The sequence below is a fragment of the Argopecten irradians genome, chromosome 7 (genome assembly GCF_041381155.1).
Source record: "Argopecten irradians isolate NY chromosome 7, Ai_NY, whole genome shotgun sequence".
NCBI classification, from domain to species: domain Eukaryota; kingdom Metazoa; phylum Mollusca; class Bivalvia; order Pectinida; family Pectinidae; genus Argopecten; species Argopecten irradians.
Window position 1 is genome coordinate 40,939,617 of NC_091140.1, and position 13,783 is coordinate 40,953,399.

A 13,783-nucleotide genomic window follows, 5' to 3' on the forward strand; every position below is an offset into this window, starting at 1 on the left:
AGAACAATTAGTGTTTTAAATGGATGTGATGAAATGTTTTTTCTGTTATTTTTGTTGTTGTTGTTTTTTGTGGGTTTTTTTTCGATGTTGTTTTGTTCGTTTTACAGACGTTTTCAGAAGGATAAACAGTATTCTTGAAAGGATTTATAATAGTAAATTTAAATTCTTGGTAAATATAATTAGAACGAATAAAGGCAAATGAAAATACATTTGAAAAAAAAAATCGATTATTCTTTAACATGACATGACTTCAGAAAAGTACTGCTACCATTGAAGCAGTGCAACCTAGATCAACCAAATAGCTTCCAGGAATAAAAAAACAAATAGTCAGCGATTATAGAGAACCTGCACCTACATGTAACTGATAGATGCGTGTGGGACGACACGATTGAGTTGTAATGGAGTAAACTACCAGGGATGTGGCAGTGAAGTCACATTATGGAGGGATACCGCCACGAGATGCAGCGTCAGGGGACATTCTAAGATACACTACTAGTCTATAACAGTCAATGAACTTCACTAAGAAAAAACTCTCTTAAATAGATGCGTATCTATATGGAGCATATATGCTGGAGCATCAGCAGCATCAAATCAGTTTAAAAATGAATTAGACAAACTGTTGCGTAGCCAAGACCTTTTATATAATTACAATCCCATCACCAAACCTGTGAGTACACTGTGAGTTTTATACGCTGGGTTTATCAAGTAATATTGTGTAACATTGAGTCAGCTAAAGAGGAATTTTGTTTACAATCCTGGATCAAAGCGAACTAAACATGTTATGCAGTATTTGTCTATTTTACTCTTTTGACTGTCCACGATAGAGGCTGTCCACCACCTTTTTAGAATTAATATGACCTCAATACGTAGCTTCACCAAGCCAACGTGTGTCGTTAAATGTTCCTCGGAATTTTTCAGCCATACTTTTCTGACTTCACACAATGCAAGGTCAACATCATGTCTCTGCTTTCTTCATATTAGTAGTCTGTCAGTTTAATACACAAATAATATTTCCTTATTTTGACTTTGACATGAATTTGACCTCTCTAAGATTATGCGTCACGGGTGACTTGATCATCAGCATTAAGGATCCATCAAGGAATCAACAGACCTCCAAATAGGCTCCTCGTCATAATTATATTATTAAGGTTAATAGAATTCAGTGATATAAAAGTGCGTCAAAATTAATAAAAAAAAATGTTAGGATATTGCACCTGATATCTTATTTTACCCGTCCATTTTTTCCGACTAATTGAATTCCAACATTAATAATTACTTTCTTACTCAATACAAACGTTGGGTGTCTAGAAAATTTGTCTCTGAGAAACGGGAACAAGAAGTTTGATTTAGGTCGTTAGAACGTTATAAAATCTAATAACGTTTCTGTACAGGTTTTTATCAAATTCCTTTAACAATTCACTCAGTCTTTATTGGGGAAATCTCTAAAGTTAGTTGATCGATTTACGTCCTATTAACAGACAGGATCCTTCTAATGACGATATGTAATGTGTTGTTGAGTGTGAATGTATGTATGTTTTAGGAGACTGTGGTACATTCATGTTGTGTCTCCTTGTGATAGTGTGTTTTGGAAGGCTGTGATATGTTAGTGTAGTGTACCTTGTTATAGTGTGTTTAGGGAGACTGTGGTATATTCCTGCAGTGTCTCCTTGTGATGTTTTTGAGAGGCTGCGGTATATCTGTGAAGTGTCTCCTTTTGATACTGTGTTTTGGAAGGCTGCGGTATGTTCGTGTTGTATCTCCTTGTGATAGTGGAACGTTTGTCCTTTAATTAAAGTGGAAGAGGAAGAAAATGAACAGTACATTGTGAGCGAGTAGATCATATATTAAGATACTCTGTAACATTAAGTATTATATAGATACTTTATACAAAGATACCAAGATGTCGACTGAACTTGGGCCCATTTAGGGGACTCTCTAAACATGTTAGAGTGTAGGAAGACACGACACACAGGATATGTAAACCGTGAGTACACCATATGTTAAGAGACTTTATAAAGTTACTGTTTTAAGCTTTTTACAAATGTTCACAATTCTTCCAGACTCCATATACCGTATTCGACCCAATAGGCGCCCAGGGCGTTTCAAAATGAAAAAATAAATAGAAAGGTGCTAATAAGACGAAATTATTGCAAATCTAGACAATATTTTGTAGTTTTGGCCTTTATTATGCGTGGACAATTGAAATCGAGGCCTCAAAAAGGGGGAGGGCGCTTATAGGGACATGGGCGCTTATTGGGTCGAATACGGTAAGACCTTTTGTGGATTTCTAAACAAAACAGAGTGAAAGAAGACGAACATGTTATATGAATAGTAAGTAGAACATATGAATGTAAGAGACTTTAGATACAATTTATTAAAAAGCCAAGAGGGAGGATTGCTGCGAGAGCCGTCGTTAGTACCGTTGATTAGGTTTGTTACCAATAGGTATGTACAGAGAGTGATATTAATTATACATACTTGAACACAACGTGACCCCATCTAACAGTAGAAATGTGTAACCTAGGTTTCACGACCGTGTGATTCCAGCTACTGATTTCCCTGAGGATAGACTAGATACATACATACAAACCGTCCTAGATCGATCGCTCGGCCAATTTGGCTACATCAATGAGTAATTGTGGGTTAATTACCTGGAATGGATTAAGTATAACGTGTGTCCATATCACCTTTCTCATCAATTCCGTTCCGACAGATTAGATGTTATGTATAATTAAAATAAATTGACAATTTGGTGAGAAAGATTGACTTGAGCCTACGTCACACAGCTTTGCAAGAATTTGTTTCACCTGTTTGAAGTTAAACAAAAAGCACTATTAGACCTCAAGAGCAAGGCATATGGACATATTCAGTATACCTATCTGTTTTCACTGTAATAGTAAATTAAGGATAAGGTGTTTTTTCCTTATATCATACCATGCTGTATTCGTGATATCATTTCACCGTCTGTTTTGTGTCGTCTGCATTAGAGCCTGCGATGGGGATTTTTAGTGCTTGCTTACCGTGATATCTGTTTCTGATAAAGAAATTTCTTAGAAAGGGGCTGGACTAACCACAACCAGGTCCAGGTTCATGAACATTCCTTAGAAGGATTGCTTGATTCAAATTTCACAGGAAAGCATTGCAGACACTTAGGGTGTCTTTCTTTTGATCTCTAATGGTTTCCTATTTAGAATCTTAGGTTAATGCACTTCTTAATTGTAAGGGATGCTCGCGAAACTAGGCCCTGCAATAGAAAATATCAAGAGTGTTTTAACTCATAATGCATAACAGTCTTTTAACACATCGGTTTATTTTCAATATAATTGTGGTAAAAACGTTATATGACACAAACAACGTTAAGATTTCGTTGCGTTTAGATCGATGGTTGATGGTTTCTGACACTAAGTACTAAAACTCGAGTATTCAAACCTGGCTCAACTTTGTGTGGTGATATTCATTCTCAGGATTTGTGCAGGGCAACCGTTGGACCGCTGAGAGTATGTTTTTGATTCCCAAAAATCATATTTGACTCTTGAGTTTGTAGCACATGTCTAATAAGTTTGTCATATGTTTAAACTCTTCAGATTTCTGAGACATTATGATTTGATTCCCGAATCTACTAAAAGTCAATAGGGTCTACTGGATGCCCTGTTTGTGAATTTTTCTGTACGTGTATTTTTTTTAAGTTTTGTTTTGCACCTAGGCTAGGTTCGTTTGGACTAATATCGCATTGTATTTCACTGTTGAATGCATTGCAAATTACATGTTTGAGTGTATATTTGGATAAAAATGTTACTTATTTTCTTAAAAAAACAACGTTGTGATATTACACATTCAAATTGCAAATGAACAATATATATAGAACCTTCTTAAAAAACGAAAATTTTCCACGCCTCAAATAATTCCGTTCTTACAGTTTATGCATGAAAGCATGCAAGACATTGTTTTTGAAACCCAACAAAACGACATTTAATAGATACAGGCTATAGCGGTCGAACACATTTCACTACCGATGTCGTGTACATATTTTTTTTGAGGTCATAGCGTCGTTGTGTTCACTCGGAGAGATTGTTGGCGATATCACAAATAAACGTCACCAAAAGTACTCAGGCCCGACAGTTTTATTGTCATGCATGTTCATGCAGCATTCAGAAATACAAAAAAGATAGGCATTATAGTACTCCACTGGTATCGAACCTTCCACTGCACGCGATCTTAGTGGGCAGAACATTCTTTTGTTTTGGGAGAAAATTGATACCCATATTCTGAACCTATGACCTTCGGTGTCTGGGAAAAGGCGAATTGGACTGTATGGAAACGTTCATATCTGGTGTGTAAGTGCTGTCTACAGACCATGGGTGTAAGGAAGGAAATTTGGCCGACACCATTGTAGTACAGAGAAATATTTATTAATATACCAATTGTGATCAAAAGGGTTTAGTACATACAAAATTGAAATTGTAGAAAGGAAACAACGATTAATAATAAAAACTCCCACAAATAGATGTTTCGTAATAATATCAATAGTTATGAAAAAAATCATTGAGGTTACAAACAAACTTGAAATGGAAGAAAAAAAACCCAGTCATTAATTAAAAATTAAAAGATTAATTATATTGGTGTTTCTTAATGCTATTATTAACAAATAAGCATGTACATTGTAGAAAATGTATTGATTTGGTTTGGTTTGTTTAGTTTAACGTCCTATTAACAGCCAGGGTCATTTAAGGACGTGCCAGGTTTGTTGGTGGAGGAAAGCCGGAGTACCCGGAGAAAAACTACCGGTCAGTACCTGGAAACTGCCCCACATGGGATTCGAACTCGCGACCCAGAGGTGGAGGGCATGTGGTAATATGTATTTAAACAGCACCCTTCCTTTTTTCTAAAAACAAATATTTAATCTTGGTTTCATCTGCAATTTTAATTCAACTAGTTATTTCCCTGTTCAGAAGTGGGCCAAATGATAATACAATAAGCAAGATAAGGAACCTCATCTTTTACAGTTTACACGATAACATCGTAGTTCTCGGACAAATTGACACTAAACTAATAATTTGATAACACTGGCCAAATTTCAGTAACATCCCTCTCCCCAATGGAGCTGGTTGCAAGTCTCCCTCCGTGTAGTACTTGTAAATTAATCCATACTCAGCACACATGGTCTGTGTCTAGGCCTGTTCATTTTACACCGTATCCCGAAAGTCACATAAACCTAATCATAGCTATAGACTGTCTGTATGAGACCATAGACGATTCACTATCAAAGACGATATGGTACAAAATAAACAGTGGAGTTTACGATACTCTGTATTGACCGTTCGTCCCTGTGAAGAAGGCTGATATGATTCTGTCTTCTAACCGCATCCTTAATAACCCAGGGGTTACTTTCACTGTCGTTTTGTCCACCCCTGGATAGTAACCTCTGGAATATCGAGGATGGCAGACCATAGTCTATTAGGAATGCGATAGGCACATAGACTTTACTTACTTTTCGGTGGAGGAAACAGAATGGTCACTGCCAAGGTTATTCGCTGTTTATAAAGTTGTTTTAAAATTCTAGAATTACCATCAATACATCTTTGAGTACATTTATATATACAGTATATTTTTTATTATAAACTTTTCAAATCCAATGCAAGTGTCTTAGGTAACCTCCTGTTCCGTTGATTTCAAAGGACAAAAGTAAATTCTTCTGTTTGGTATTTCATTAATAAAAACTCTAAATGGACTCCCCCCCCCCTCCTAAAACAATAAACTCAGTGATTAGAAGAAGGGGAGTAACTCTTTAATCCATATGCTCAAAATTAAACCTTTCAACGAAATTCAAGTATTCATTTGAATATATTTAGTGGCTTTATGCCCATGCTGACATGCGTTGTATTAGATCAGATGGCAAATTAGTAACTGACAAGTCAGTTAAAGATGTAAAGCCTATTTTACCTTGATTAATGGTCAAGTTCATTCATTTGGACAAATTTGGCAGCCTTTCATCCCAACATCGCCACTAGGGGCAACAGTGGTATAATGGTTAAGATGTCCCGAAACATAACAAGCCATCCATCTCTAGATCAGGAGTTTAAATCTCATGTGGGACTGTTGCCAGGTACCGACCGCTGGCAAATGGTTTTTATGCAGGAGAAACTGACCAAATCAAATCTCGACTATGTGCTAAGAGTATAAATATCATGCCCTGGGATATTCCTTAAATGATCTTGTTTACAATTTTATGCACAGCAGACGTTGATGGATATGGAACAAGGTGTACAGGTCGTCTCGACCCCCCTGGATTTCATCAGATTTAGAAGACTGCGGAATTAGCACCATGACAGAAAGATAAACAAATATTTTCCTTTTACATGATTAACTTATAAATGCAAATTCGGCAAATCGTCAAAGATTTGTAAAACACAACAGTAAAATTTGTATTGGTTCTCTCAGCTTTATTTCTATGTATATGAGTTACATACACTTTAGACCGTCATCATCCGAATACAATAAACATCTTTTCAAATGATCATTTAAATAACAAAGTTTCTGTTTTCACTGCAATGCTTAGTCAAGAAACTTTGTTCAGGTAAAAGTTTGTTCAGGGAACCTGGCCAAGAAGTCTTGTGATGTATGCGACAACAGTCTTAAATACTTTGTCCAATCTAAAACTCGCTATCAGAATTCTTCCATTCCTGTTTGTTTTTTGACATATTGCTGGTTTTACTTGTTTGACACTGCGTGCCAGTACCAAAAACATTGAAAGTATTTAACACATGCAAGCTTAACAATAACAATATATATAGGGGTCTTTAAATCTCCTCATACACTGTACAACACTGTCCAAATTATACAAATACCTATAGGTCTAAAAACAATCAGCGATCTATTCAACAGAAAATTCCTTTTTTATTTTCTTTACGAATTGATTCACTTTCCTTGAGTCTTTTAAATTGTAAATCATTGGTTCTTTTAAATTTAATTTATATTACAAAATGAAACCCTCAACTCTTTCTTCAAAATCGTCTTTGCATATTACAGAGTTATCTGCCCTTGTGGACATTTATAATTTCACTAGTTTATGAGGGAAGTTTTTTTTCTTCTGAAAATAAAATGTAAAGCTCATAAACATATGATTACAACTGATACCTGTCTGCAAGGGTAGATATCTCTTTCTTTCATACCTACGGGTGTAATACTGGCTGTTCTAGGGCAATACACTCCTGCCGCCTGAGGCTGTATTGCATAGCTTCCCATGCAATAAAGCCTCGTGACGTCACGACATCAACAAAATCTCTATTTCCTCGGTAAAATTTTAACATTTTTTTCACAAAATTGACTGGTGTTACTATAAAAGATGCAAGTAACGGAATTTGTGTTGAAAATATCACGTAATTTTTCATGTATGGCAAATTGACTTCCAGTCGTGGATTTTTTCGAATTTATTTCAAAATGGCGGGATATTATAGTTGTAAAATTGCAATAAAATGTCGAGGTATGAAAGAAAAATACTCTTTCATAAGTGGATATGAAGGATAGGGATATTCTACACTCGGGCTCACAAAATGTTGCAACACCCTCGGCAAGCCTCGGTTTTACAACATTTTGTGACCCTCAGGTAGAATATCCCTATCCTTCATATCCAAATATGAAAGAGTCTTATAGTATTATGTACAGAATTTAACCCTCACTTTCTCTAATAGCGTTCCAAACATCTGTCACAGAACAACAGTCTCGGCCCTTATTCGCTACAATGATTGACACACACTAAGCTTCTCAAGAAACATACTAATACACTACCTCAGTCTGTCTACAACAGCACACATTATCTCCAAGCCACACCCATTTGACCCTTGGCCTTTAAACAATGTAAACACACCTATTTTGTAGTACCTCTTTTTAGTGTTTCTGCATTTCTGTGTTTTTTGCCATTCATTACTAGATAAAAATCAAGAAATCATTCATGTTGACTCTAATATTTAGTATGCTAACCCATCAATTAATGCAACATGTCTGTATCTGTATTTGGAAACTTGTACATCACTGGAAACCCGTGAGTCACCGCTCTACGTTTGTCACAAACATAAAGTGGTGAATCCTGGGTTTCGGACGATGAAACTTGCATTGAGTACACCAAAATGTGTTTGTCAAAAGTGGCCTTAAAAGGTCCAAACTTTTTCTCAGAAATATGCTTCCAAACTGAAAAGATAAGTCTACAAACACTTTCTCTGAGAAATACATACAGGCCCAGCTTAGCAGAGCGATCAGTTCCAAAGTACATACCGTATTTTCCCTATTAAGAGCGCCTCCTCTAATAAGGGCGCCCCCACGTTTTTTGCAGAAAAAATCAACTAATTTCACACAATTTTTGTGCCTGAGTGTGACGATTTGTCTTTGCAGACGCTAATAAAATACTGTTTCACGTCAATCTGATGCTTAACAGATATCCAATCAGCTATAAATTTATTGTAATGGGCAACTTAGGACATCTTTGCCAAGTGTTTACACATAAAAACAGCGAGAACGCCATGTTCAAAACAAAACGTGTCACTTGAATGCCCGGCCCACACACGTGTATGGATGAAGACTAACTGGCAACAACATTTTAGCGATGTCTATACAGGTTTTATGAATACTTACTGTTTATCTATGATAAAGGTTCCTAAATAACATGATTGTTATCATTCCTAAGCATTTTATTGTGTGTCGGTATTTCTCATCAGCCACAAAACGAAAGTAGCGATCGAAAGCACCGTCCGCCATTTTGTGTACGCATGGTAAACAAACAGGCTAACATGAAATGTCAAAATCCCGTGAAACAGACATATTTAACCAATGTTTAATACTTCTGGTGCATACTTTTCTTCATATTTATGTAAATTTCAACACTTACTTGACTTCAAAACGTAAGTTGGTTATAGTAAGTTTCAGAAAAATACGAAACTAAAAGCAAGATGACTATAGTCTGTTTCAGAAAAATACATCTAAATATGGTCTCAAATAACGGCGCCCCCCTTGGCCATTTACCCGCGCCCGGCGCCCTCATTAGGGAAAATACGGTAATAACAACAGTAGGGAAACAACAAAGTTTCTAATTAGGTACAAACATATAGATTTGTCTTAATGGTGCAAGACATCTGTACATAATATTAAGTCTTCATCAATGATAGGAATAATGTCTTATACATGATTACTTATAAAACAAGGAAGTCATGGTCTACAATGAAATCTCCAATTTCATAATAAATTGTTGGCTGTTGGAATGACTAAAGCAAATAAAATATCATGCAATGAACTTGTGTAGAAGCATATGGACTAGAAAATCAAATATAATGTAGATAGTTCATACAATTGACTCTTGATTCAATTTAAAAGCTTTAATCATTTGATGACATAAGCTTTTGGCTTTGAGAAATTAGCAGGTGTTCCAGAGAAAAAGCTTCAACCTACAGTAACTGCTCCATGGAATTACTTACAACCCACTTGTGGAAGGATTGCTAAAATGTCAAGATAACTTACTCACCAGTAAAATTTGGACAAAACATAAGAAACAGAAACAATTACTCAATCTACATAACGGTTTTCAACAACAATCATGCTTCTTCTATAATAAAATAACTGAATCTACTTTAGTTTGCTTAAAATAATTAGTGTATAACCTAAAACATTTGGATATATGTTGCCTAAAATTTGAAGTTCTTGTTCATTTAAAATAATGGATTCAATTCCTTTGCAAATCTTAAGATAAGAAGGTAAATGTTGGTATCATTTTTTTTTGCTGTAATTTTGATAAAGCCATTACTTTCAGTATCACATTACATTCTGATTCATCCCAGAATATGAGTACATTTTGTAAATGGATTTTTCCAATCTAAATTTGGATGAGTTCATTTTAGAATTTCATGAGTGAATGTGTTAAAATATAATCACTATTCACCCAAAGTGTTTTCTTAAGGAGGTTCTTAATTCTAATAAATAGTAACATTTTTTTTTCATTACACAAAATGGTTTTTTAAAAATCACAAATTAAAAAAAAACAACTTTTGATACATGAAAGGTGAAAAATATCACCTTGCACATTTGCTACAGAGAACAATGTTTAACAAAATGAGACAATAGTTCAGTTACAATAACAATGGTAAAATTACAGCTGAATTAAAACTCATGATGCTTTATATAGAAGCACATTCATTTTCAGTCTGAAGCTCATGTTGTAAACGACTGACATTATGCCAATATGGAAAGTGAACTTAAATGGCAAATATACAAAGGAATTTTAATTGATTGATAAAACATTTAATTAATTAATTACACTTTTGTTCAACCACTAAAAATGCTATCAATGATGGTGTCCAATATGAAGAAACTATGTAAATATTAATTGCATTGTTATATACAGCACTGAACAATATCAAAATTACTGATGTTTTTGATCAAAAATGGTTTCTAGATTTCATCACGCACTGTATAACATATGTACAGAATTGTGTTGTTTTTGTGTTTACTATGGAACAACCAATTGCAAAAAACAAAATTTTCTATGTGTTACTGTAATACAGGTTACAAAATTGCCTGACCACGAATATTTCTACCCATGGAATAAATTGAAAGCTTCAAACCACAAAACACATCAATATTTCATGTTTAGTATTCAATCTTACAAATCTGCCTGCTAATCAGCGACATTAACATGTGTGTGCTATCAGTTCTTTAGACATTGTTCCGAGCTGGATGATGTACATTATACAGCACCCTGTTGTATCTGAGCGTACAGCTGAGCTCCGTCAGCACCAGCGTCCATCGGCTGCTGCATCACATACTGCACTGTTCCGTCCTGGTCCACGATGGCGTGTGTGGCATTCTCCCCACCGTCTGCTGTCTGGACAATGATGATAGTCTCCTGGCCACTTTCAGTCTGTAGAGTGGTCAGTCCCTGTCCAGCCAGAAGCTGAGCTGTATCATTGACCACTGCTGTGGTGTAGGCCCCATCCGCTCCCGACACGGTCACATAGGTCTGACCATCCTCCTCTAGATGTACATTCTCAACCTGAAAAACCAGAGGTAAGAAGGTTAATCATACATGTTAATCTAATTCTAACAATTGTTGATCAACAATGTAAACACGCGATCAAATTTTGTAACACAATTAAGTTAACAGATGATTAATAATTCAACAATATTAAAATGCAAAAGTTCTGAAAGGCTATAAGTAAGTAATTGTATGCAGAGACACAATTGTTCAAGTGTTTAAGCACATAATCTACCACTACAAAAAAATGTACTTTTTAATACCAGGAGTTACTCTTTACATTTAAGTTTGTATCATTGTTGTATGGATTGAAAAATGGCAGCACCCTTTCAATGCACATGTTGTTTGCAACAAATTCAAAATACCAACGATACCGGGTAAACATGTTTGTGAGGCACTAGTTTGTCAGTTCTGACACCAGTTTTTGTGTTTCATGCTTCAGTGTCCAATTTTGTTAGGAAATCGCAGGTTATCTTTGCATAATTTGTTTAATTTTGAGAAACAGAACCACACAGGTATTTACTTTCCAATCTGTTTGAAGAGCAACGTATCCATGTACTTCATTTAGCTAGTCTAAATCATTTAATAATTGACTAAGTAGTAAATATGACTCAGCTAAACTGTGTTGACAGTCATGGTACGCTTAATTTACAAATGTAGTTCACTATTATCACTTCGATTTAGTTCATATTAAAAATAGGTTTCATTGGTTGCCTGAACTAAGCCGAATCAAATCAGAATTTGAAAGCGGGAACTTCAGTTTTGACTCGACATCTGCCAAGGGTTGCAGGTAGAGTATCAGACTGAATACCTTGGCTCTAGCGAAGTTGAGAACATGTTGGCATTTCAAAACTAATACAAGTCATGTTGGCATTTCAAAACTAATACAAGTCATTTGTTTAACAACACATACACTGCATACATAATACATTTCATACATGAAATAGTCATATTGTGTTAAAAGTGCAACCTGAAACGGTTGCATTATTCAAGGTTAATATCCCTTACCTGTGCTACACCTCCCTGTTCATCCAGATCATCCTCGTCCATTTCATCGTCAGAGTCTTCATCCAGCTCAAACTTGCGGATGATTGCCTGTGCAGCCTCACCAGCAGTTACATGGACCTTGCCTATATGTTCCAACAATAACTTCTTGCGTTTGAATGTCTCCTGGCACATGTCGCACTGGTATGGCGAGAGCTTCTTATGCACCAGCTGGATGTGGGACATCAGATTTGACTTGTTGTTGAAACAGCGTCCACAATCGACACACTTGTGTGGTTTCTCACCGGTATGAATCAACATGTGTCTGTCCACGTGATACTTCTTTGTGAAGCGCTTCTCGCAAACAGAGCAGATAAAGATCTTCTGATTGGGCGATTTCCATCCCTCGTGAACACGCTTGGTATGACCAATCAAAGCTCCTAGTGTCTTGAATGCAGCCTTACATGTGTTGCAGAGATACTGCCTTGTGTGGAGATGCATGCCCTTGATGTGAGTGTTGAGATTTCCACGGAATGCAGACGAGTAATCACAGTGTGGACATTTGTATGGACGACGTCCAGAGTGCACAGTACGCATGTGGGAACTCATTCCAGTCTTCAGAACCACCTTACCACAGATAGGGCAGGGGATCTGCATACGGTTTTGCTGGTGAAGTTCTTGATGACGTTTTATATTCTTGGTGGTTTTGCCACATTCCTGACATTGTTCACCATCTTCTTCTGCCCCCTGTGTGGATACCTTCATAATCTTTTCCCTCCATTTAGCATTCCTCATCTCCTCTTCATAATCTGTTTCATCTCTATGCTTGCCTTTAATGTGTTTCACCAGGCCAATAAAAGCTTTATCACAGAAGGGGCAGTTCAAGGCCTCCTCAGTGTTTCTTACAGACCTCCTCTTGGGCTCCAGGTCTTCAAACATACCAACATCATCTTCCTTCTTTTTCTTCTTCCTAGGAGGCTTTTCTTCTCCATTCATATCCATTTCCATACCTAGAGGTCCAAACTTCTTTTTCTTTAGTTTCGGATCAGTTTGAGTCAAAACTGACCTCTTACCCGGTGACTCCTCAATTGTCTCCACTTCTATAAATGGTGCTCCTGAATTACTTGGACCAGCAATGGATGAATCCATGGGTTCATCCTCATCAATCTGGTCAATATTATAGATGTCTCCATGGTCTTCCCTCACAATCATTGTCCTGACTGATTTAACTTGATGTCTGTCATCATCCATAGGTTCTTGTTTGACTCTCGGTAGACTGACTTTGCCTGCCTCTGTTGAAGCGTCGGACATGGTTCCAACACTTTCTGTGTTTTTTGGACGTTTTTTAGCTGGTGTCTCAACCTCAGGCATATTCTCTTCTTCCTGATCTTCGTCCTCTGGCCCTCTTCCTCGTTTTTTGGTGGGTGTGACTGTGGCTGTTGCAGCAGGTGCCCTCCTTGATTTGTCTTCCTCCTCTTTTTTCTTCCCTTTACCTTTCTTTCCTGGTGATTTCATGGCTTCTTCCTCCATTTCTTCCTCTGCTTGTTTTCCTTTTCCGGACTTCCGTCTTGATTTTTCACTTTCTTCTTCCTCCGCCAGTTTACCCCTTGTGATTGTTTCTTTCCCCTTTCCTGCTGAGGGAGACTCGGTCTTGGCTGGTGTACTTGATTTTGAGGGCCGACCACGCTTCTTCTTTACTTCAACAACCTCCTCTTCCTCTTCTTCAATTTCTTCTTCCTCCTCCTCCTGTTCCTCATCTTCAATTTCAACGACCTGTTCCTTTTT

General features: G+C 36.7%; 1 protein-coding gene across 1 annotated transcript in view; it reads right to left on the minus strand.

The window, feature by feature from the left end:
- Positions 1–6,419: 6,419 nt before the first annotated feature.
- The window catches only part of LOC138328443 (uncharacterized), a 28,761-nt gene continuing 21,397 nt past the window's right edge, over positions 6,420–13,783 (minus strand). The window contains 2 exon segments of the mRNA XM_069275251.1: positions 6,420–11,032; positions 12,023–13,783. Coding sequence (XP_069131352.1) covers positions 10,727–11,032; positions 12,023–13,783 — 2,067 coding nt within the window. The 3' untranslated portion in view covers positions 6,420–10,726.